The sequence below is a fragment of the Dreissena polymorpha genome, chromosome 7, assembly GCF_020536995.1.
Source record: "Dreissena polymorpha isolate Duluth1 chromosome 7, UMN_Dpol_1.0, whole genome shotgun sequence".
Lineage (NCBI taxonomy): Eukaryota > Metazoa > Mollusca > Bivalvia > Myida > Dreissenidae > Dreissena > Dreissena polymorpha.
The window spans coordinates 41,610,457-41,636,784 of record NC_068361.1 but is presented as its reverse complement, the minus strand read 5'-3'; the positions used below and the strand labels follow the sequence as shown (position 1 = coordinate 41,636,784).

The following is a 26,328-nucleotide window of genomic DNA, read 5'->3' as shown; positions in this document are numbered from 1 at the left end:
AACAGCGGAAAGCATCGTCCTTGATAAGTGCGTGCGAACTAAAAAGGCTAATCTGACACTATACTTTACGATCGTGTATTATTAAACCACGTTTTCACAGAGCGATATATACATACGGTATATATGTAACATAATATGTTTCTAGTGGACGTGTGAGCCGAGCATGAAGCGTTTCCGGCACTCCTGTTACTTCGTAGTCCAGGATCCCCTCACCTGGGACGCCGCCAGGAGGCGCTGTACAGACCGAGGCGCTTACCTGACAGTCCTTAACGACAATCGAGGAATATTGGTAGCGTCCGTTGTTTCACAGGCGCCATAAACTATATGGGCCTCTTTCTGGGAAAACGGGGCTTAATGCATGTGTGTAACGTGTCGCAACAGATTAGCCTGTGCAGTCCGCACAGGCTTATAAGAGACGATGTTGTGATATTTAAAGGAAGTCTCATCTTGGCATAAATCTATTTTAGGCGGAAAGATTCGTCCCTGATTAGCCTGTACGAACTGCAAAGGCGTATCGTGGACATCACTTTACACACATGCATTAATTAAGCCAAGTTTTCCAAAAACGATATTATTTGTGTTTTGAATATAAACAAAATTATTCGTCGAATCCTTACTTAAGTGGATTTTCGTGAGTCCCTTTTAAAAAAAGTAAAACGAACGCTCAATTCCAAAGTCTTATTTCTGACAGTATAAAACATTCCCTCAAGTCACAATAAAGCTTATGCGAAATGTATGGATGGATACAATTAATCATAGTTTATAAATTTGTTTTTAAGAGTGAATTTTTTTATTCCTCAAAAATCTAGCACATTCCACATCTTCATCTATATATAGTTATACCGTAGGTTGCGACGATGTACGCACTATCCAGGCATAGTTCTCTCCATACAGGTTCGTGCATGGATTGCTAAAAGGCGAACCCGAGCAGTTCTGGATCGGAGCTAGTCGGCCAGCATCAAGGTTTCCATGGCAATGGGTGAACGCTGACCCGTGGACATACGGCACGTGGGATTCTGACGAACAACTTCCTGATCGTATCCTGCACTGCGCGAGCATCGCCGGAAGTGTGCAGATGTGGCTGAAGGAAAACTGCGAAAGCCGGTTGTGGTCAATTTGCGAGCTGTAAATCAGAAGATGTTCACATCGATGGGTCATCGACACCGTTATTTTTGGCATTTCTTTAATTTGAAATAGTATGCTTAAGACCCCAAAAGTATTATGTTGACTAAATATTATGTTCTTGTCATTCACTTTTGGGGGAAACCGACACTTTTCGTTTGTGTATTGAAAGAATTAATTGTCCTATATTGATTTAAGAATTGTATGAATTTTTTATTTGTCAAGTGTATACATATATATATATATATATATATTATTCTTCTTCTTATTCTTCTTCTTCTTCTTCTTCTTCTTCTTCTTCTTATTATTATTATTTGCACAAGAACATTTCACGATGCTTAATTTTCCCATAAATCGCCAAATTCGGAGCATTGGTATGATTGGTACCGTAGATATATTATCGCATTGTCGCTGTCGTACTATCGCATTGTCGTCTCTGGATTTTAATGTGTAACCACGATGACATAACTGTATTCCGTACAAATCAAACCTCTGCGCGGAGGTTGAAGTTGGTCATCATTCTGTTACAGTCTCGACTGTGTGTGTGTGTGTGTGTGTGTGTGTGTGTGTGTGTGTGTGTGTGTGTGTGTGTGTGTGTGTGTGTGTGTGTGTGTGTGTGTGTGTGTGTGTGTGTGTGTGTGTGTGTGTGTGTGTGTGTGTGTGTGTGTGTGTGTGTGTGTGTGTGTGTGTGTGTGTGTGTGTGTGTGTGTGTGTGTGTGTGTGTGTGTGTGTGTGTGTGTGTGTGTGTGTGTGCGTGCGTGCGTGCGTGCGTGCGTGCGTGCGTGCGTGCGTGCGTGCGTGCGTGCGTGCGTGTGTGTGTGCGTGTGTGTGTGTGTGTGTGTGAGAGCGCGCGCGCGCGCTCGTGTGCGCTTGTGTGCGTGTGGGCGCGCGTGTGTGTTTATGTGTGCGTTGTGTTTCAGTCAGTTTATTTGCAAGTCCCGCCGCATCTTCACGACTACATATGTGTGCAGACCTATTCGTACTCATTATCATGTAAGCCAGAAGATATTGCTTTTTCCACCGTTCACGAAACGTCTGTCGCACGAAGGGTCTTTACAAACATCAACGGATAAGTTCGGAAAGTGTATCAGACTTTTGTGACTAAGAACACATTCCAATGTGTGATCAGGCAAACACAAATCAGATATGAATCGCAGTACACACACATAGTTGGCCATCTGGATAATTTGTTGTCCCAGCGGGCTAAATTTGGTAAACTGATGATTGCTATCTGGGACCCGTCAAATGACCGCCGCCTTAAAACAATGCGCACGCAGAACAAGTGCCGCCGGCGCTCGGAACAACAACACTCCTTAAAAATTACAAACTTGTGTATTTGACTTAAAATGACTTAGAATGGGCAGTAAGTTGTATCGAAAATATATTTTCGAAAACACGCGCAAAATTCAACGTGGATATAAATTACACAAAAAACTGATCGGATTATTATTTGAAAAGAAAGTTATGCAAATCGTTTATACGAAAAAATAACGATCCATAAATATTAAAAGAAAATATACGTCATTTCATGTGCAACACCATAACTTTAGAAAATAAAAACGAGTATATTGTGATAATCAGCTACACATTGCGCGATGTGTACCCGTATTATTGTAGCGAGGAAACTGGATTTTAAAAGTGTCGGCACCAACACGTGTTGTCTTCTGCTGGTGTCGATGTTGTTCAGTGCGACTCTCGTGCAAGGCTACACGGAGGACGACGTCAAAGGTAGGGAGTTTTACATTATATGTGTGTCTTGTTCTGAGAAAAAGGGGCATAATGCATGTGCGTAAAGTGTCGTCCAAGATTAGCCTGTGCAGTCCGCACAGGCTTATCATGGACGACACTTTCCGTTTTAATGGTATTTTTCGTTTAAAGGAAGTCCCTTTTACCGAAAATCTAGTTTAAGCGGAAAGCGTCGTCCCTGATTAGCCTGTGCGGACTGCACAGGCTAATCTTGGACGACACTTTACGCACATGCATTATGCCCCTTTTTCTCACAACAAGACACATTTAATGTCTGTCATCCACATTTGTGGTCGAAGTTTTAGATTATGTATTATGATAATACACTAAACGCCAGTAGTGCAAACATAAATATGCAAATCGTTACCTTTAAAACATATAAATAAAATGTAAAACAAAACCGCTACGTTCTGCTCTATTTTTCTGCTACAACAGACAATTATAGTTACAAAGTTCGAGTATTAAGTGTTTTGAAAAACACCGACCCAATTGTGTTAAAAATGTGAATTAATATATTAGAATTTTAATCTCAATATCATGTATACCCATGTATTATTTGAAAATGCGTCTCGCTCCAGGCAAACGGGGTTTAACCCATTTATGCCTAGCGTCCTGAAAAAAGGACATTGCCAACAGCGTAGACCCAGATGAGTCGCCGCATAATGCGGCGTCTCATCTGGGTCTGCCTTTGTTTGCTTAAAGGAATTTCTGTAAGAAATATTCTAAAAATAGAAATAAATAAAACAGACATCCCTAATTTTAGAAATAACTTGATCCAACTTAGAAGGATGGGAGAGTCCACTAGGCATAAACGGGGTTTAATGCATGTGAGTAAAGTATATTGCCAGATTAGTCAGTGTAGTCCTGTGTAGTCCTGTGTTTCCGCAATAACTGGAATTCACTCTCATAAAATACTTACATTTAACGAAGAATACAATAACAGAGGAAAGTGTCGTTCCTGATGAGCCTGACAACACAGGCTATACTGGGACTAGACTTTCCGCACACGCATAAGTCCCATTTACTAGAGCCAGTCTCATATACGTTTGATCGGAAATGTTAACCCAAATTAAACTCATGTGTAATTACTCCGTTTCAGAATGCGGCAATCTGCAGTTCGACAGCGTCACGTGCACCAGCCTCCAGGACTTCTACTCGGAGTGTCCGGTGATCGGCGCGCGCCGGATATTCCTCATCAAGCTTCACCGGAACCTCACGGCTGCGCGCTGCGAATTCAAGTCCACTTTCGGTTTCCGCGAGACCTCCGTATGGGTCACTAACGGCTGCAGCGGAATCTTCTATCTCTGCTATGACGGCGGTAAGTTCAGACAACATGAAAGTTAAGTTTACCAATGAAAAATCATCCGGGACCATATACTTATTATAGATATAGATATTTGTAATCGTTAATTTCTGGGTTTGCGATATCAATTGAATGTATGAATAATTCTTACTTTTGATTTTCACAGTACACTTGGACTTTCATAACGCAATGATTTAATAATGCGTTTCTTAATAAACTCAAAAAACACTCTTAATTGTGTTAAAGATTCCTTTAGTTTTTTTATAAAGATACTTTTAAAAGACCTTCACAGGCTCCTTACGACGTTTCTTTATTTAATATGATATTCAGACAAATTCTAGGTGTCAAAATATACAGGTATTTAACGTGTTATTTCAAAATGAACGCCACACGTCGACGTCATGATTTTGCTTTCATTGCAGACGCACTGTCCACCGTAAATCCCCCGGTAACGCCACCGACGCCAGGCGGAAATGACGACAAAGATGACGTCGCAAGCGCCACGACCGCAGCATCTGGCAACGACGGTATTCAGTCAAATGTTCACATTAGTTTTGAATTAAATATACAGCTTTGAGAATATGTATCAGAACATTTCACCCTGCACTTTTTTTTGAAATGTTGACCCCATTTTCACATGTACTTCTTACTACAGTCAGCGAACAACAACGTGCTGTAAACACCCTTGTTTTTCCGTGGAATATGTACCTTAACTTGTAAAATAAAATTTATATCACGTCCATCGTGAAAAAATGTTTCTGTTACCAAGCGTAAAAAAACATACATCGAAAGCTAAAATATCCTTTATGTATATATGGTGATTGCTATTTCCGGTACACACAATCGTCGCCTTCACTTTCGTTGTTGTTGTTTTTTTCTTTTCATTATAAGTTAATGGGACTTGTTCACCAATTTTTGCATGTTTAGAAGTTTGTTTGGAATAGCTCCTGTATAAAACAAGAATTAAATTAAAGAAAGGAAAAAAATAACCACACCTGGACTCGACATACTAAGCCTTGGAGTTCAATTTCTAGCGCTTCAACAACTGTGCTGATAAAATAATTGTACACTTGAAATAAGCAATTCTCGTAATGTCACAAAATATAATGATATCTAATAGAGCTCTCCAAATTATTCAATCGTTTCGCGTTTGTAACGTGTAATAATTTTAAGGACTTAAAATCACCAAAAGATGAATATTTTAGAGTATGGAAAATGTTTAGTACAACTGTTTCCTCGAAAACATAATAACTAAAACGAAAATTTGTAAACGTGAAACATAGTGTCTTTTTTTTTTAATTTTGTCAATGTAACAAAACGTGAACATTAAGCATTATTTTTAGTTCCATATGTGTTATTAATTCTGTTATGTACATTTTCATTTTCTGTCGGTTCCGTATCTTTTTGGTGTTTGTTATCAGTTTACTCGACAATATATTCGTCTCCCTATCATTCTGTTGTTTGTTATTTCAGTTTACTCGACAATATATTCGTCTCCCTATTATTCTGTTGTTTGTTATTTCAGTTTACTCGACAATATGTTCGTCTCCCTATCATTAAGTTGTTTGTTATTTCATTTTACTCGACAATATATTCGTCTCCCTATCATTCTGTTGTTTGTTATTTCAGTTTACTCGACATTATATTCGTCTCCCTATCATTCTGTTGTGTGTTATTTCAGTTTACTCGACAATATATTCGCCTCCCTATCACCCTGTTGTTTGTTATTTCAGTTTACTCGACAATGTATTCGTCTCCCTATCATTCTGTTGTTTGTTATTTCAGTTTACATTTACATAATTGTCGGCTGCTGTGTTGCTCTGCTGGTCGGCGTCGGTTTTGTGGTCGGGTGTGTGCTCAAACGACGGTACGTACAAGGTACAAGAACATACTAGAACACGTATATAGTCATCTTCCGTATCATCATAATCATCATCATCGCCATCATCATCGTCATCATCATCATCATCATCATCATCATCATCATCATCATCATCATCATCATCATCATCATCATCATCATCAACAACATCATCATCATCATCATCATCATCATCATCATCATCATCATCATCATCATCATCATCATCATCATCATCATCACCATCATAATCATCGTCGTCATCATCATCGTCGTCGTCATCATCATCATAATCATCATCATCATTATCATCATCATCATCATCAACAAAAAAATGAACAATAACAACAACGAACACGAGATCGCATTATCATCATGATTACCATCGCCACAATCAGCGTTAATGATACCATAAATCGTCATCGTTAATATAATCACCGTTGCCATTTTCATCGAAACATAAAGTCTCTAGCAACTAATTTGTTAATACACCTTAAAACAAGTAATTATTAGCATACATAACATATGAAACAAACAACAAATCTATCTACGTGAATTTAGTTCGTGTTCTTATAAGTTATAAGTAATAACGAAAATAATTTCAAATTAGATGCTATCGCAGTGTGTTTTGTAATAAGGCGGTTGTTCCTTGGAAACGGGCAGTTTTATCACGTCTCCTAAAGTCTTCGTGTCTTGCAGGCAACAGAAGGACAGTTCGCGACATCTTGCTGAGAAACGTCAGATCCGCATAGCGCGCAGGGAGCACATGCAAGATCGGGAAGAGAACGGCGCCTCGCCACTTCCGCTCTGCAACCGCTCCCTCTCCATCGAGTCCCTACGTACCATTGACCCTAATGACTATGACGTCAGATCCATCTACTCAAGCATGAGTTCCATTTCCAGTGTAACACAAGCGCCCGTGAATGTGTCAAATAAAATGATTCCGAGAGGATCAGTGAGAAGCGTTTCGTACCAGCCGCCAGGTGGACGCTTGAAGAAAGGTTACAGCACACCGGATATCCATGCGCTCGGCCGGATGTTCTGCGAGGTAAACATGCTGAACAGACAGCAAAGGAACTCTGTTACGCGAGCTAGTCAGCGGAGCATTAACAGTGTCAGCAGCCGACAGAGCGCGTATGAAACCGCCTTAGAAAGGAGGCTGAGGCAACAAGCAAGACGCACCGAGCGCTTTACTTCCGGCTTCTATGGCACATGCGCTGACAGGGCGCTACGAGGAAGTACGAGAAGCACTCGGACACTGCCCAGTAACCGAGCCTACACTCGCGCCATGGTTCACTCGAACTCGCCAAGCCTGGAGGAGCAGTTTGCGAGGCAGGCCAGCTTCAAGAGCATGCGCTCCATGCGGTTCTCTCTCGAGCACGACCCCATGACCATCCACGAGCACCCGGATGTTGACTCTACCACGAGACCTTTAACAAAACCGTCCACTAGCAGGTCTAGCGAGCAAGTCGCTTCAATGAATCATGAATTCGAGCGTCCGACAAGTGAAACACATGAGCAAACCCGCAAGGAACCACCACAAACGTCATTTTCAAAAAATAGTTACACTAGTCAACATGAACCGCACTATCACGACCCGAATTCGCTGAAGCTCGGACGCCATTCCATCCGCGGGTCCGTGGTAAAGGTACCGCCGAGACCAATCACGCCGGAAGTGAAGATTCAATCCATGCAAGAGAAAGTTTACAGCAAAGTTACTAAGCCAAGAATATTGCACCCGAAACCTCGACTCAACAAGGATAACATTTACGCATCTGTGAATAAAAGCACCTTTAAAGCAGTTATTCAGGCCGAAAACTCCCACCTAACGGAAGGTAAGCCTTCGTGTATTGAAAACAGCGATGACAAAGTTAAGAATATCGAGTACGAGACAGATATATACGCATCACCCAGCGAAGTGATTTGCGACTCCAAACGCTTAAAAGAGCCCGAAACCGAGGAGGGGTTATCAGGAATTGAAAATTACGGTCTAGCCGACATAACAACGCTTGATGTTTACCTGTCCACATATGACGTTGTCGATTTGGAGGATGATGAAGAGGATGTGGTTGCCAGTAGCAACAGCAAGCAGGAGAAAGACATGTACGCGCGCCTCGCCACCTTCAAACCAGTGGCGTCCCTAGCCCCTTATTATGTGCAGGGGGCTTCAAAATAAACGTCTCATGTAATGACCAATGGACCATTTACATAAATATTGATAGCTTCGTTAAAACGTTTGTTACAGTTTTCGAAAGGTCTGAGAGCGACTTATGTAAATACACTTTCATGTTACTGTAACTATATTTTAAAACGTTCAGGCCTTACATTATCTGCCATCTATGTGCAACATAGAACATTAGCGGAAGTACAGATCATACAGCGCTAAGTCAAACATTGTGCGAGAAATTACTGCTAACTAGTATTGTATATTAGTTACGAACTTAAAGCCGCATACATATACATGTATACATGTACTATGCGACCCGTCTAACTTACCTATCCGTTTTAAATAGCATACAGTTTACTGATTGAGTATGTAATAAATACTCATGCAATTTATATGTTGATTGTTATATTCGTTGAATGATATTCGGTAAAGCCGCAAATACTTATGCTATCGAAATGTGACAAGTTTAACAGTGTAACCCTTTACCACTAAGATACGTATTTTGACACATTTGTAGTCCCTAAAAAAATAAAATAATTAACGTAATTAAATACCTTTCTTAATAGATTCAAGTTTTAAAGGCTTCATTTCCAACCCTTGGATACTGATGAGCAGCAAACAGCATAAAACCTGAACAGATTGCGCGTTACTCGCAGGCTGTTCTGGTTTTATGCTGTTTGCACATAGCCATTTTCACTTTGCTTCTGAGGGAGAGGGGAGTTTAAGTATTGAAGAGCTGGTGAAAAATTGAATGCAAATCTAACAGCAATGTTAGTGCAAATTATGAGCTTGGCTGTTTTCGGAGAAAACCCGAGGTATTGTCATAGTCAGCTCGTCGTACGCCGTCCGCGTTGTGCTAAAACCTTGACATTTGTCTCTAAAATCAAACCTACCTCTTTGAAACTTCATATGTAGGTGCACCTTGATGAGTTCTACAAACCACACTAGGGGTCACTAGGTCAAAGGTCAAGGTCACTGTGACCTCTAAAAAATAATTTCTGACAATCTGTCTTTTATTCAAAACTGCACCCGCAGCCGAGCGTTGGCACCCGTTATGCGGTGCTCTTGTTTTCTATTCTATCCAAAGAGTACATTTATTGTTCTATAAATACAGGGGAAACGATCCATCATCGTAAACAATATGCCAAACAAGAGGGCCTGAAAGGCCCAAAGTCGCTCACTTGAGATAAAAAGAAATTACCTGTTCTTCAACAACAATGTGACTAAACTATTTTTATTATTTCCAAACATTCATCATTTATACTTAAGCAATAATGCAAACGATACAAACAATTCATATAGAAATACAGTTCATAAACTTTCAAAAGTCAATCATAGTTAAAACAAGGTTTCGAACACAATTATACACTTTCATGTCTAAACTTGGTCAACAGTTTGTGTTCAGTATGAGGCAAATGCCTGTATAAAGCACTAGGATAAACAAACACCCGTGATCACTATAGACAATCCCAGAAATTGATAACTCCCGGATTACCGATCCTGAATACTCGCGCGCGCCTCCAAAACGGTACTGAAGAAAAAAAACAGGGACATATATGTTTGTATATAACAAAACAAGAAGGCGAAACGATTTTATCGAATATATTTAAAGATTTAAATAGTCTGTTATCGATCTGATAATCAAGTTTTGTTTGTTTTTGTTTTTTATTGAGTGCACCGGGATTGTCTCCCATATGGCCATCGCCCCCAGAAAGACGTGTTAGGGGGGATATTACGGGGGATAGTGCAAGATACAGGAGACACCCCGTTCCAGAGGTGACCCTGGGTCTTTTTAGTGCCCGGTGTATAGTACCTAGTACACCGCACCTCGGTTTTAACGTCTCATGCGAAAGACGAGTTAGTAGATTAGGTGCAGCGGGGGATCGAACCAGCGATCTCCGGATTGTGAAGCCAGTGTGTTACCACTAGACCACGGATCCGCTACTTTTGATAATCAAATAAAAGTTCGTGTTTTTTTTTAAGATCAGTTATTACGTAATTAGTAGAAATAAGGTTCATCTGCATTCATTTAAGAGTAATAAAACTCAGCATGAACAGGGACCTATTTGTAAAGGTCCCTGGCAAGAATAAGGTCTTGATTGTCATTTAACATGTTATTTAAAGGCGACACGTGATATGTTATCTTGGGTCACATATATTTGACCTCTGACCTTGAAGGATGACCTTGACCTTGACCTTTCACCACTCAAAATGTGCAGCTCCATGAGATGCACATGCATGCCAAATATCAAGTTGCTATCTTTAATATTGCAAAAGTATTTATAAAATAAGCGATTTGGGCCACATATATTTGACCTCTGACCTTGAAGGATGACCTTGACCTTTCACCACTCAAAATGTGCAGCTCCATGAGATACACATGCATGCCTAATATAAAGTTGCTATCTTCAATATTGCAGAAGTATTCATAAAATGAGCGATTTTGGCCACATATATTTGACCTCTGACCTTGAAGGATGACCTTGACCTTTCACCACTCAAAATGTGCAGCTTCATGAGATACACATGCATGCCAAATATGGAGTTGCTATCTTCAATATAGCAAAAGTTATTGCAAAATGTTAAAGTTGGCGCAAACAGACAGACCAACAGACAGACCAACGTACAGACCAACAGACAGGGCTAAAACAATATGTCCCCCACTACTATAGTGGGGGACATAAAAAAAGATATCATTGGGAAAATCTTCTGAGCAAGTTTCATGAAGATCGGAAAATAAATGTGGCCTTTAGAGTGTTAACAAGGTTTTAGTACAGCCATTTAAGAAAAAATGCCCCGCCCCCTGGCGGCCATTTTTTTAACCAACTGACATCATTTTCAAACTCGTCCAAGATATTATTGGGATGAATCTTCTGACCAAGTTTCATGAGGATCGGACAATAAATGTGGCCTCTACAGTGTTAACAAGATTTTGCTATAGCCACATAAGGAAAAATTCCCCGCCCCTTAGCAGCCGTGTTTTTCAAGCAAACGTTACCATTTTCGTACTCATCCAAGATACCATTGAAACCAATCTTATGAGCAAATTTCATGAAGATTGGACAATAAATGTGGCCTCTAGAGAGTGAACAAGGCAAATGTCGACGTCGCACAACAAACAAAAGGCGATCACAAAAGCTCGACATCACCATGAGCACGTTGTGCTCAGGTGATCTAAAAAGAGTTGCGCCTCTTTGGTAAATTGCATTTGTTCACTCTGCACAATCGCCATTTTCACTCACAGGCTTTTCTTTAACGACGTTAAAGAACATATTTCATTATTTTAAATCATGCACCGAACAGCTAGTATACTATTATGTTACCATTGAATAGAATAATTACTCGCAATAAATGTATGTCCTAACCAATTCATGAAGGTAAACAAGAGCACCGCATAAGGGGTGCCAACGCTCGGCTGCGGGTGCAGTTTTGAATAAATGAAAGCTTGTCGGAATTATTTGTTTAGAACTCAGTGACCTTAACCTTTGACCCAGTGACCCAAAAATGGGTGTGGCTTCTAAAACTCATCAAGTTGCATCTACATATGAAGTTTCAAAGTTGAAGGTGGAAGCACTTTGATTTTAGAGCAAAAAGTCAAGGTTTTAGCACGACGCCGGCGGACACGACACGACGAGCTGGCTATGACAATACCTCGGGTTTTCTCCGAAAACAGCCGAGCTGAAAATAATATTAAGACACTTGTTAAACAACTTTCTGGTATTTCGAGTTGTTTCAGATGAAGTTCAGACTGGTGATTTGTTTGATACTGTCGACTGAATTGCAGCTCAAGAACGACACAATTGTATCACACAAGAGCTGTATGTAATGTTTGCAGAAGTCATCCATCTGGTTTGAAGAAATATACCGTTAAAACTATCAATACAGGTCAACAATGAGAAAAGCTGTTTCCCAGAGATCTATCGATAAACATTGATTATTGGTAGATTTTCAGATAAATATACGCTCAGATTTGAAAATGGAAATTCTAAGACCGTAACAAATTAAGAGGGGCATAAATCATGAAATTAGGTATAATCGGTGAGTTTTGATGTTGTTAGTTTATAATTTTAGTAATAATGCATTGTCCTTGTATGCAGTCTAGTTGTTAAAATACTCTGAACAACAAAGCCTTGTATATTAACTACAACAAAGCCTTGCATATTAACTACAATTTTATTAATGCATTACATTCAAACCACCACCAGTTGTTAATGAACACATACAGATTCCATTCCTTACAACAACAAAAACAACAACACAATAGCACACATCACTACTAGACAACACAAGCTATGACCATGAACTCGCTATAATTCTTTCTTAATAATTATGGTTTATTAAGCCATTTTGTATTACCGGGAACATTAATTTTAAATACAAAAAATATTGAACTTCTTTAAAGTATATTGTGTATGACTTCCAAAATATTTTATTATCTTGGCCTTTTATGAGACATTATCAAATGTGAATGATACACTGACTTAAAATAAATAGATATAATATTAAGATTTCAAAAGATCTAGGTATAACTATACATTTGAAAGTCTGTGATATTTTTTACTAGTATGTAACCTATGAAGATCTATAACACATGTACACGTAGACTGATGAAACACCATAAATAAATGAATGATTCAAATACACTGTTACACACAATGATGATTATAACAAACTAAACACATACCTTTCCTGAAAACAGAAAATTGACCTAATTTAAAAATAAATAAATATCTAATTACCTAACAGTTTGAATGAAATTTTTCAACTAAATCTAATCAATGTTGTTGTTTTTTTCAAAATGAAATCATGAATCATATACAATGATTTAAAATCTCTCAAATGCCTGGTTTTTGTGAAACACAGTACGCAACACAACATCTAAAGATAGTTTCAATGTTTGTAGAGAACTCTCCTCCAATGTTTGTATGAATGTATGATAAACTGAAGTCTAAGTACTTCTAACACAATGAACTCACACAGTAATCAGTGTTATAACAACATGTACATGGTCTCTACACTGAGTTTTGTGTACTGCTACAGGGATAACTATAAAACAATGATAACCCCAACATCAATAAATTCCTTACATCATAAAAACAGTGCAAATCAAACAAGTCAGTTGAACTACCAAGTACAGAGTGAAAATGAGCAACGATGATGTCTTCATTTAAAAACATAAGGTTAAAATATGAATAAACACGTATTTTGTAATAATTAAATAAATTCTTTTTTTTTAAATAAAAGCATTATATAAAAAATCATAATTTTTGTAATGAACGTGCAAGCTTTTGAGGAAATCTACAAATGTTTACATCTATGTGTGGTAAATGTTGTGATTCACATAGTATGCAATTATGATGGCCTCTTTGTGCACTTATTAAATAAAAGCATATCAAATGCAATACAACAAAATATTTAATATTTTCATAATCTGACTGAATGAACATTTTAATATATATTTTCTTGTACTTTGTTATGTAGAGCGCATAAACATTTTTAAGATGCTTAAATGTAAGCAATAGCAAAGAGTGTTATCTATACAACATATATGACTTTGCAAGGTCAACTTAATTATGACATACTTAAGTTATCTTCATGGCAAATCTTGTTGTGTCTCAATGCCTCTGTGCAAAGGTAAATACTTACAATCCAAGTTCACACACATTTTTATTGTTCCATGCATTCTTGACATACATTTTTTTCTTTAAATTTAAACAAACATTTCACAAATCATTTCTAATGAAATTTGGATAATCATGGAATTTTCAACTCAAAGAAAAACAACAGCAGTTTCCAAAGGTAAAGCACAAAACACAAATGAATTTCAGGCATCCAACAATAATGAAAACAAACCAAAAACAGAATAAAAGCCAATAAAAGCAGAAATAAAACAATGTTAATTATGTACAGTGGATAGAAGCCCCAACAGATACTGGTTGAAATGATTACAACTACAGCAAACATAAAGAAAAAATAACACAGCTTCTTCTTTGTAAGAAGCGGTCTTAGCAACACACTGAGGAACAGGAATATCAATGACGTCAAACATGGGAAGATTAGGTAAGGTAAAAAAAATTATGTAAGATATACATTAAAAATCATGTCAAGAAAAAAATAATATATATCATGGCAAATAAAGGTTTAAAATTTACTACAAGTGGAAGATATAGCAGACAAAACATAACAGAAACACTACACTGCATCAGGTTGTTGTGAAAAATGTATGTTACAAAATCAATTTATTTTCGAATTCTATGCACCTTATGTTTAAAAGGAAGCTATGGACATAGTAAAGCTGATGAAATCCTATGATATCTGATGCTTTGATGGAGTTAATGATCCTTTTTATGAAAATATTTGAGATTTATAAATAAGAATTTTGTAAGTAAATAAATTAATTTCATTAAATCATTACTATCTACTGACAATAACATGTAAACGAAAGATTAACTTGGCAGTATGTTTGAGTCAAAAATAAATAACTAAGGACATGTGGAGAAAAATGTATAAAAACAAAGTCTTGCATAAATGCATTAAAAGTAAAACCCAGTATGTTAATTAAATAAGTCAATTCAACAATATAATATTTAAAAACAATCATTTTAAGAAAAATAATTTCATGAACATGCAAATAAATCAAAACACATTAGCTATAAACCCTCTAAGTCATGACTATCTCTTAAATATCAAGAGCACATCATTACAAAATCAGCAAACATAATGACTGTAACAAGATTTCTTCTTCTAATTTTACAAATTCAACAACAAATAGGTGTGAGACAATGACCCAAGTCAGTAAATAACCTTTATGATAATCAGTAACTGTATGTCTAGTAACGTCCCACGCTGTACACTTTAAATGTCCCACAAGAACTTTGTACGTAAAGTTATGAATGTCATGAAGCACAGAAATTTCACAAAGCACATGTTTTATGATTTTCCCAGCAGATTGTTCCATTTTTAAGTTCAACAACACAAAACAAAAATACAAATGTCTGCAACTGAATATGGCAGACACAATGTGAAGCTGCTACATAATAAAAACACTATTCTTTATGACAGTTCTCAATCACAATTTGTTTGGTTTTGAACCAATTTTAAGTGAAAACTGATTTATTTACGCTAGATCATATCTAAAGGTGTTGCTACTAGCAACACTCAAGTGTCGAAATGCCTGCATTGTTTTGCTAGAATGATCGAATGCCAGCACAGTGGAGATCAAAGCCAGGTCTAGAGGCATAAGCCCAGCATTTTTTTTGCACACTTTGGAAACTACCTGAACCATAACAATTGGGAAAAATTCACGCGAAAACACCTGAAATTGGGAAAAATTCGGTCGTGAAATCTTCAGACTGTTAATTATGGTTCTTTTAAAGTGCTTGGTATAAATTGTACACATCAATTGAAATATTTGTTAACATGCACTTTGGGTTGAAATGTTCAGTGTTGGTGCTCATTTTATTTCTTATCTTGCAGATAATGCACTTTGGGAACAAAATTGACACAATTTTACTTCCTTCGGGAATTTTTAAGACTGCAATTGGAAATGTTGTAGTTTTTCCTCAATTGGAAAAGTATCTTATACGGTGACAATATAAAAAAGGAAAAACAATGGCTGAAGCCATATCAACTACATGACCACACTAACTTTGATAGACATCTTTGATAAATACACATAGGTAAGCAATGATATACAAGGGCACCACAATGAACAGTGAAATATCACATATGGCATGCTTAGAGAGAACCTGTGTTCTTTGTAACATAATTTTCTAGCATAATAAACTTTGAACTGGGCGCTATTTGCTTTCAGAATGAAATAATTTACTTAAGCATGCATAGAGAGATCAGTGATCATTATTTGTAACAATTCCTGATTATTTCATACATAAATAGAATTTAATGCCCAAATGTAAAATAAATGCAATATCATAATGTATACGTGTTAAGTGAAACAAAATGAGATTTTTTTATAAAATACATTGAGCAGTTAATAGAACCGTTACCAATCTATGTATTGAACAGTATTTATAAAACGACCTCTTAACAATAACAGGGAAGCAGTAACCAGATCAAATAAAGTGCAATCAAACAAATTATTACTATCAACATTTTCAAAAATGATGTATTCAAGTACACATGAATATGACACAAATGAGAGTTTATAACAAAATGATAAAAGACGTTAACACTTTTAACACTTCTGAAGATATAATTGTGCATATTATTTATAACAGACTTGTGTCCGAATAATTTAATAACCGGTACTTTACATAACATTATCAAATGCAAATATTTAATGACCATATTTCGGAGGTACCCAACAGAATGCATAAATAATATGGGCCATGCTCTGTGAAAAAGGGGTTTACTGCATGTGCATAAAGTGTCATCCCAGACTAGCTTGTGCAGTCCGCACAGGCTAATCAGGGACAACACATTGAACGGTTCTGCTTTAATGATATTTTTTGTTTCATTAAAGTCCCTTCTTAGCAAACATCAAGTTTAGGCAGAAAATGTCCCTGATTAGCCTGCGCTGACTACAGAGGCTAATCTGGGACGACACTTTGCTCATGCAATAAACTCCCTTTTCAAAGAGGACGGCTCAAATAATTAACAACAATAATCCCTTTATTGTGAATGATGAGATTGAAGATCCATTGAGGTCATGATTGGCAATGAACAAATGTCTTATATGTTGTCTATCAACACTTCACACGTGAGATGAATTTTAATAGACTACAGCATCCGAGACGAAAGCACAGATGAAGGATGCAACCAAATGGAACCCCCATTTCTGAAAGCTGCCAACCCACAACCACAAGCAACACTTCTATGGTTAACCTCTAGAGGACATCACACTGGAATGAAAAAAAAAGCATTTAACATCCTGTATTGGTTTGAAGAATTAATTTTAAGTTTAAACAATTTTTTTTTAGCTCAATTGCATCAATAACCTCATGCTTTTTTGAGAAGCTCTCTAGTCCATTTCCTGGGCATAAAACCAGTACTTTTTGTCTTTGGGGGAGATCTCAAGAACGCTCCCTCAGCCGGAATTGAACCCGTGATCTCCCAGTAGCTTGACAGACACCATATACATTACCCATGGCAACCTTTATATATTATTAAATAGTTTCAAGAATTGAGGATAAATGCACTGGTTTTGATTTTTAATAAATATCAGACATTCTTTTTTTTTGCAAACAGAGTGTAGATAATTTATACAATACATTGAACAAAGCAAAATAACTGAATATTTAGCATTAACTGCAAATTGCCAATCACCATTCAGCGCATATGTTAAGATACCATGGAGATTTAAAATTAATAACTTAGCATTAAATTAATTTTACTTCAACCAGTGCAAAAATCAGTTGTGTTTTCTTCCTTTTCGGGGCTTTAAACAAAGTTTAGGCAAATCGTGTGCCATTACCGGCGGCTATCCCCTGTTGCTCTGTCTCTATTCCTTCTTTGTTGCCTCTTCTGGCACACACAGCAACAGCTTCTGAATCCCCACTGTGACACGCTCTGTAAACCGTATCATGTAAAACCATATATAGAGTGCAACCATGTACAATCAAGCCCCACTGTGACACGCTCTGTAAACCGTATCATGTAAAACCATGTATAAAGTGCAATCATGTACAATCAAGCCCCACTGTGACACGCTCTGTAAACCGTATCATGTAAAACCATGTATAAAGTGCAATCATGTACAATCAAGCCCCACTGTGACACGCTCTGTAAACCGTATCATGTAAAACCATGTATAAAGTGCAATCATGTACAATCAAGCCCCACTGTGACACGCTCTGTAAACCGTATCATGTAAAACCATGTATAAAGTGCAATCATGTACAATCAAGCCCCACTGTGACACGCTCTGTAAACCGTATCATGTAAAACCATGTATAAAGTGCAATCATGTACAATCAAGCCCCACTGTGACACGCTCTGTAAACCGTATCATGTAAAACCATGTATAAAGTGCAATCATGTACAATCAAGCCCCACTGTGACACGCTCTGTAAACCGTATCATGTAAAACCATGTATAAAGTGCAATCATGTACAATCAAGCCCCACTGTGACACGCTCTGTAAACCGTATCATGTAAAACCATGTATAAAGTGCAATCATGTACAATCAAGCCCCACTGTGACACGCTCTGTAAACCGTATCATGTAAAACCATGTATAAAGTGCAATCATGTACAATCAAGCCCCACTGTGACACGCTCTGTAAACCGTATCATGTAAAACCATGTATAAAGTGCAATCATGTACAATCAAGCCCCACTGTGACACGCTCTGTAAACCGTATCATGTAAAACCATGTATAAAGTGCAATCATGTACAATCAAGCCTGTATTTTGAGACCACTTAAGGGAGTAATCAAATAAATCTAAATAAAAATAAAATAAATAAATAATGTTTTATTAAAATGTGTTTTATTTGTTTTTTCTTATTCTAAAATTTATTAAATTGGGTTTTTCCGACTCCAAACTCGTTCGCGATGTTATGTGCACTTTTACTCTTAGACAATTCGAATACCCGAATTTTCTCATCAAACGTTAACACTTTCTGTTTTGACATTTTAATTTCTGCATGTAAGCTTTTGGAAACTGACTCAATTATGGTGCATAGGGAAATAAATAAAACACGTCAATTGAAAACTAAATAAACAGGCCTGATTTGAAAAATTTGCTAACACAAACTTATTAGCATAATTACAATTAATTTATTTAGAGAACGGATATTGACACATGTTACAGATTAATAGTTTATTTTTTACACCTCAGGAACACTGTGAAAATGTTTGTCGCATTGGCGCATTGTTTCTGCAATAAAATCAACGATTAAGTTTTCACTTAACGTACGGTGTAAACTCTTTAAACCGTAGAATATTCTTCAATACCTCACTGTATTATTCAACACAAAAAAATTATACGCAGTCTGCATCAACACCGGTCAGAACCGGTCATCGATAAATGTATAAAGCGCATTTTTAATGCCAAAATGGAGGAAAACAAATCTGTTTAATTGATATCACCTGCCAAATAAATTTTTGGGTTTAAATGCCTTGAGGTTATGGTAGAATCCTAACAAAATATGACATATTAAATCAAACTTTGTAACATTTGACCTCAGTGTGTGACCTTGATCTTGACCCTAGAGACTTGACAGGCAGACATTCCTTAGTACCAGACTGTCGGACATGACCGACGTTTTTAAGACGGGTCTGATTGAAAATGATATGTTGCCGGTTTGAATGTCCGTCAAATAATTCAAAATCTGAAGTTTATTTATTTCATAGAATTAAAACCTGGAAATAAAAGAGAGCTAATATGAACCATGAGCAGTAAAAAATACATTGTTTTTATTTGTTTACATTCATGCAATGATGCAAGGAAATTTGTCAACAGTTTTTAAAGGTTAAACAAAAACATGCTCTGCAATTACAAATATGGCATAAATTTTTAACTAAAACTTCTGCAAACAGCTCTGAAACACTGCAGTTTCTCTGCAAACCAGGAGCTCCACTTACCCACAAAGTCTGTGACAGTCTTGGGTTTGTTCTCCCAGTAGATGAACACCAAGTACACAGGTATCCCAGTGGCAATAATCAAGCAACCCATCCCTGAAACATGTACCATGTAAACTATGAACACCAAGTACACAGGTATCCCAGTGGCAATAATCAGGCAACCCAACCCTGCAACACAATCATAAACTGTAATTTTCAGTTAATAAGTCACATTGTTGTATAAGAAGCATTTCGTAATTCCTATCATTTATAAAAAATCCACATATAAGGTGCAGCAGGGTATAAGAGGCCAATAAACTATAAGGAAATATATGATATGTGAAGTATGCATTCACATATATGAATCTATGAAATGTTATTTCACTTTTACGTTTGGTTTCAGGTCATCAGTTTCACAGCCATTGATGTTCAGTATTTGATGTCATTTGCCCTTACAGGCTGCTACAGACAGGGCTTGAAATTAACTTTTTTTTCTACTTGCAAAACATTGCGAGCAGCTTTAGTACAAACTCGCAAAATCAAAAACATTCTCGCAAATTTAAGCTTTATATTCATTAGTTCTTTTTCCCTCTTTCACTGTTTTTGTAGAAGGATTTAATTTCCGTTTTTTCTAACTCAACGGTTAACTTTGCTTTATCTTTCGTTTTGTTATTTCCGTCTGTGGGCAAAAAGAAACTAGTTATTTTTCGCTTAGACGCCGTGTCTGTTCAAGTTGAATGAACATGTGTGAATAGTCGACTGTTTCACTTTCTTTGTACCAATACCATCCGCGTATCTGTACTATAAGTATACCAGTCTAAATACAAGGTGCGCGCTTCCGCATACTTGTATTGGGATGTTCTTTAAATTGACCTACGGTTTAGGGTTCACGACGTCAAGCTTATTTAGCAATATTACTCGTTTTTTTCACTATTTCTTTACTCGCAAAAAAATACTAGTGGCTTAAAACTTAACTCGCAATTGGTATTTTTCACTCGCATTTAGCGTGTGTGCGAGTGTTAATTTCGAGCCCTGACAGAACCTTATGTTTTTGGGAAACTGGATTCATAGAACTATTAAAATGAATACCTCAATGAACCTAGATAGAAATGCACTCAATAAAAACATGTTCATATTTAAAAAAAACCCACATAATTCATTACAAAATTAGATATTCAATAAAATTTAATCAGCAAACCTGAAAACCTGGTTTAACAAGCGATATGTTTGTGAAATGCTACGTCCCCATATATTTGACCTTTGACCTTGAATGACAGGGGTTTTTTTTACTAAGAAAGTGACGCCGATATTCGGCCTCTTCCCCTACCAGAATTTTTCCCCTAAAAATACCATTTCCCCTCCAAAAATATAATTTTTCACCAAAATATAATATTTTACCCTCAAAGAAATGTTTTTTTTCTTTTGGGAAGTCGACACTTATCCAATTTGTACCATGTACAACGATCTCGCTCTCTCTCTCTCTCCCGACGAACACTCAAATCTGGGAATCCCAGTGATTCTATATATAGCTATTAAATTACGTCATGGAAACTGGGCAACTAATCGTTTTAATCATGTGACTATTTTACTGGATTCCGGTCTTGCGCGAGAAGGGTGTTTCGTCAATTTATTACCGGAAACCAGTGGAATTTTCATCCGGGTTATGTGAAAGCCAAGATATAAACGTTAAAACAGAAAAAAAGTCTCACAATTGGTGTTCATACACGAACAAAATAAAACGTTCGAACTCGGAAAATATTAATTGAGTTGACGCATTTTTTAAGAATGAATCATCAAAAACCGTTGAAACCCAGCAGGATTCGGAGGTACATGTAATCAACATCGATTAATACTGTCAGATTATTGTGAAAGTGAAAGTAGACAATCGGCAGCTGCCTCAACTTTCCCTTCCAATACTGTAGCAGATCTAGATCGTCAACCCATTCATCACGAAATTGAAATCATAATATTGACATTGTTCCCCGGCCCCAGTTGAAAACATTTCCCATTATTAGAAATACCCCTGCAACTTTATTTAGGACTTTGACTTTAATATCATACTTGTTCATGTGTTTAAGAACAAAAAGGTCAGAGACATGCCTCTTTTTCTAAAAAAAAACTTAAGTCTGTAGGTGAGTTATAGACATTGAAATGTTCAGTTTTTATTTTTCCCCAAATATGTCTCTTTCGCTCTCGATTTTCCCCTTTTACCCAGCGTCTTCCCCTTTTTCTAAAAAAAAACCCTGAATGATGACCTTGACCTTTCACCACTCACAATGTGCAGCTCCATGAGATACACATGCATGCCAAATATCAAGCTGCTATCTTCAATATTGCAAAAGTGTACATTAAATTAGCGATTTTGACCCATATATTTGACCTTTGACCTTGAAGGATGACCTTGACCTTTCACCACTCAAAATGTGCAGCTCTATGAGATACACATGCATGCCAAATATGAAGTTGCTATCTTCAATATTGCAAAAATTATTGCAAATGTTATAGTTTGCACAAACAAACACACAAACCAACCAACAAACAGGGCAAAAACAATATGTCCCCCACTATAGTGGTGGGAGACATAAAAATCAGAATAAATTAAATGTCAAGCAAATATCAAACTCATGAGTCGATGAGTCACATGAAGAAATGGCAGCGGCTCAAGCTACCATAAGTGCTACCAGTGTAATATTCTGAGATGTTTAAAAATAAGACTTTTTTTGGTCTGCTTATTAAATCTTTCATTTCTAAAAATAATTTGTATGAAATGACCCCTGAAAAAATAGAATATGTGATAATCAGCAGAAAAATAACACACTTGGTTAACCCTTTATCACTTATATACATAATTTGATGCATTTGTAGTCCTTTAGAAAGTTACATTTATTTAAATACCTTTCTTACTAAATTCAAGTTTAAAAGGCTTCATTTCCAACCTTTAGTTGCTGATGAGCAGCAAACAGCATAAAACCTATACATACTGCGAGTTACTCGCAGGCTGTTCTGGTTTTATACTGGTTGCAAAAGCCATTTTCACTTAGCTTTTTATGAGGAAAAGGGTAAAAGAAAGAATGGACGAGTTAATAATAACAAGGAAACATGAATTCAATATCATAAAGCTTTTTAGGCTCCTATTAATTCAGGGTTTGAATATATACAGGCTACCAGGGATGAATATGACTAGTGATACTGTCAATTACAAATATGTTGTGCATAAATAATGATGTAAAGAGAGATGGTAAATGCCAACTTGAAGTTTCATTCAGAATTCAAGCAATTATGTTATATTCCAGTTTAGAGAAAAAATTTTATCCTTCGACTTCAGTCTCAAAAGTGTTTGGTGAATAAAGGTCCAAGAAGCTGGTCAGGAAAGTCTGAGAAAGACCTCTGACAGAGTATCATGTATCATAGCTTACCAGTCTCAGTGGGGCTGGAGTAGATGGGCAGCACAACAAGGACAACAGACATCAAACAATAGAGGATCGGCCATATCAGCGCCACCTAGCAACAGAAACATGGTATGAGAACAGTAAAATGAGGACAATAGACATCAAACAATAGAGGAACGGCCATATCAGCGCCACCTAGCAACAGAAACATGGTGTGTGTAGCAAAGCACAATGAGGAGGACAGACATCAAACAATAGAGGATCGGCCATATCAGCGCCTTCTAGCAACAGAAACATGGTGAGAGTACAGCACAATGAGGACGACAGACATCAAACAATAGAGGATCGGCCATATCAGCGCCACCTAGCAACAGAAACATGGTGTGAGTACAGCACAATGAGGACGACAGACATCAAACAATAGAGGATCGGCCATATCAGCGCCACCTAGCATCAGAAACATGGTGTGAGTACAGCACAATGAGGACGACAGACATCAAACAATAGAGGATCGGCCATATCAGCGCCACCTAGCAACAGAAATATGGTATGAGTACAGCACAATGAGGACGACAGACATCAAACAATAGAGTATCGGCCATATCAGCACCACCTAGCAACAGAAACATGGTGTGAGTACAGCACAATGAGGATGACAGACATCAAACAATAGAGGATCGACCATATCAGCGCCACCTAGCAACAGAAACATGGTATATTATTAGTGTTTGACCACCTAGCAACAGAAACATGGTGTGAGTGCAGCAATAATTGCTTAATATTTTACAGCCCTTGCCTTTGCAAAGGAACAAGAGGCCCATGAGGGCCTGAATCACTCTACTGGTATAAACACTGTACAAGTTTGGAAAGAATAAGATGGAAACTGTGTACTTAATCGCACAAACAAGGACAATTTTCTCAAATTCAAGGGGAGATTATTGTGTACTTATTTCTCCGATACTGCTCATATTCAAAAGGGTTCAAGTCCTCATTGATATAAAGATAATGTGCAAATTTGGAAATAATTGGATGAAAACTGTGGGATAAATTGCGTAAACAAGCGGGATTTCAAAATTTTGTCATATTCAAGGGGAAGTCATTCTGGACTTATTGCTTCAATATAGCTCTTTTAAAACAAGCGCTGTTTGTAAAACATGCATGCCCCCCATATGGTGTGCTGTCAGTTGTAGTGGCAGCCATTGTACGTTTTTTTGTCACTGTGACCTTGACCTTTGATCTAGTGACCTGAAAATCAATAGGGGTCATCTGCCAGACATGATCAATGTACCTATGAAGTTTCATGATCCTAGGCCTTATTATTCTTGAGTTATCATTGGGAAACCATTTTACTGTTTCGAGTCACTGTGACCTTGACCTTTGACATAGTGACCTAAAAATTTATAGGGGTCATCTGCCAGTCATGATCAATGTACCTATGAAGTTTCATGATCCTAGGCGTAAGCATTCTTGAGTTATCATCCCGAAACCATTTTACTGTTTCGAGTCACTGTGACCTTGACCTTTGACCTAGTGACCTGAAAATCTATAGGGGTCATCTGCCAGTCATGATCAATGTACCTATGAAGTTTCATGATCCTACACGAAAGCATTCTTGAGTTATCATCCGGAAACCATTTTACTGTTTCGAGTCACTGTGACCTTGACCTTTGACCTAGTGACATGAAAATCAATAGGGGTCATCTGCCAGTCATGATCAATGTTCCTATGAAGTTTTATAATCCTAGGCCTTAGCGTTCTTGAGTTATCATCCAGAAACCATCTGGTGGACGGACCGACATGAGCAAAACAGTATTCCCCCTCTTCTTCGAAGGGGGGCATAAAAAGAGTTTGAGTCCTCATTGATACAAAGACACTGTGCAAGTTTGCCAAGAATTGGATGAAAATTATGGACTTTATCACATAAAAAGACTGATTTTTTTCTTAAATTCAAGGGGAGATAATTCTGGACTTATAACTCCGATATTGCTGATTTTCAATAGGAAAGACACTGTGCAAGTTGGGAAATAATTGGATGAAAACTGTGGACTTAATTGCGTAAACAAGCCTTATTTAACAATTATTACTCTGATGTAACCCATTTTCAATAGGGTCCGAGTAATCATTTATATAAAGACACTGAACAAGTTTGAAAACAATTGGATGAAAACTGTGGACTTTATCGCATAAACAAGAAAAAGTCTAACGGACGGACGGACGACGGAAACCACGCCATGACATAAGCTTTTCAGGCCTTCGGCCAGTAGAGCTAACAATAACATGATAAACCATACAATTGGGAAAAGTGAACCATTATTATGATCATTAATAACAGTATAATGCTTTATAACATTTATAATCTGAGTTTTTTGGCACTTTGGGGGATTATTTGTTGTTGGGGTATTGGGGAAAATGTGTTGCTTTTTTCCATTGGGAAACAGCATAATATATGTATTTGCTGTATGTTCGACCAAACAATCACTGGAGTATGATGGCATGACAGGATAAAGTAACTTCTGCAATGTGTGGACATCCCACTATACAATGTACATTTAGATCTACAATACTACTATAGACTATATGTATACTACACAGGGGTTTAAAGGGATCTTTTCACGGTTTGGTAAATTGACAAAATTGAAAAAAGTTGTTTCAGATTCGCAAATTTTCGTTTTAGTTATGATATTTGTGAGGAAACAGTATTACTGTTTACCATATTACCATAGTCCAATATAGCCATTATATGTATCTTTTGACAATTTTAAAACCTAAAAATTATAAAGCATTTGAATAATTTGGAGAGTTCTGTTGTTGTCGTTTAAATTTACAAAACTACGAAGATTGCTTACATAAGGTATAAAATACTTATACCATGTATACCCGGCGGAATAGCCGAGAGGGCTAATGCGTTTTTACTTCAGACAAACTCCAGGACTCCGGGGGTCACTGGTTCGAGCCCTGGTACCGGCTACTTTTTTTTCCTTTTTTAATTTTATTCTTGATTTTTCAATGGAGCTTTTAAGATCCAATGTTTACATTAATCAATATAAAGCATTTAATGAAAAACTTCAAAATATGCCAAAATCTGTGAAAAGGCCACTTCAAAATGCTACACCCAATAGGAAATATATGTTCCTTTCCTCACAAATGCATAACATAGATACAAACTCAAGATTATGTTTTGTTGTTTGCCTCCAAGTACATCAATCAATAATGCT

The 26,328-nt window shown here is 37.1% G+C and overlaps 2 protein-coding genes across 10 annotated transcripts in view; one reads left to right on the top strand and one right to left on the bottom strand.

Moving 5' to 3' along the window:
* The first annotated feature begins 2,392 nt into the window (after positions 1 to 2,392).
* On the top strand, positions 2,393 to 8,591 carry LOC127839005 (uncharacterized). Its single transcript, XM_052367148.1, has 5 exons — positions 2,393 to 2,850; positions 3,968 to 4,186; positions 4,594 to 4,698; positions 5,957 to 6,038; positions 6,732 to 8,591. Exons 1-5 carry the CDS (start codon positions 2,718 to 2,720, stop codon positions 8,206 to 8,208), a joined length of 2,016 nt encoding a protein of 671 aa, XP_052223108.1. The 5' UTR covers positions 2,393 to 2,717; the 3' UTR covers positions 8,209 to 8,591.
* A 3,762-nt stretch (positions 8,592 to 12,353) lies between these two features.
* Positions 12,354 to 26,328, bottom strand: part of LOC127836834 (large neutral amino acids transporter small subunit 2-like) — a 46,791-nt gene continuing 32,816 nt past the window's right edge. The window contains exons 9-12 of one of the 9 annotated variants that reach the window (XM_052363440.1): positions 23,141 to 23,225; positions 19,746 to 19,838; positions 17,633 to 17,727; positions 12,354 to 17,060 (exon numbers count right to left, since the gene is read on the bottom strand). In XM_052363440.1, coding sequence (XP_052219400.1) covers positions 17,660 to 17,727; positions 19,746 to 19,838; positions 23,141 to 23,225 — 246 coding nt within the window. In that variant the 3' untranslated portion in view covers positions 12,354 to 17,060; positions 17,633 to 17,659. Of the gene's footprint in view, positions 17,061 to 17,632; positions 17,728 to 17,801; positions 18,438 to 19,745; positions 19,839 to 23,140; positions 23,226 to 26,328 lie in introns of those variants that run through there. The other 8 variants (XM_052363441.1, XM_052363442.1, XM_052363443.1 and 5 more) reach the window with 8 other exon arrangements.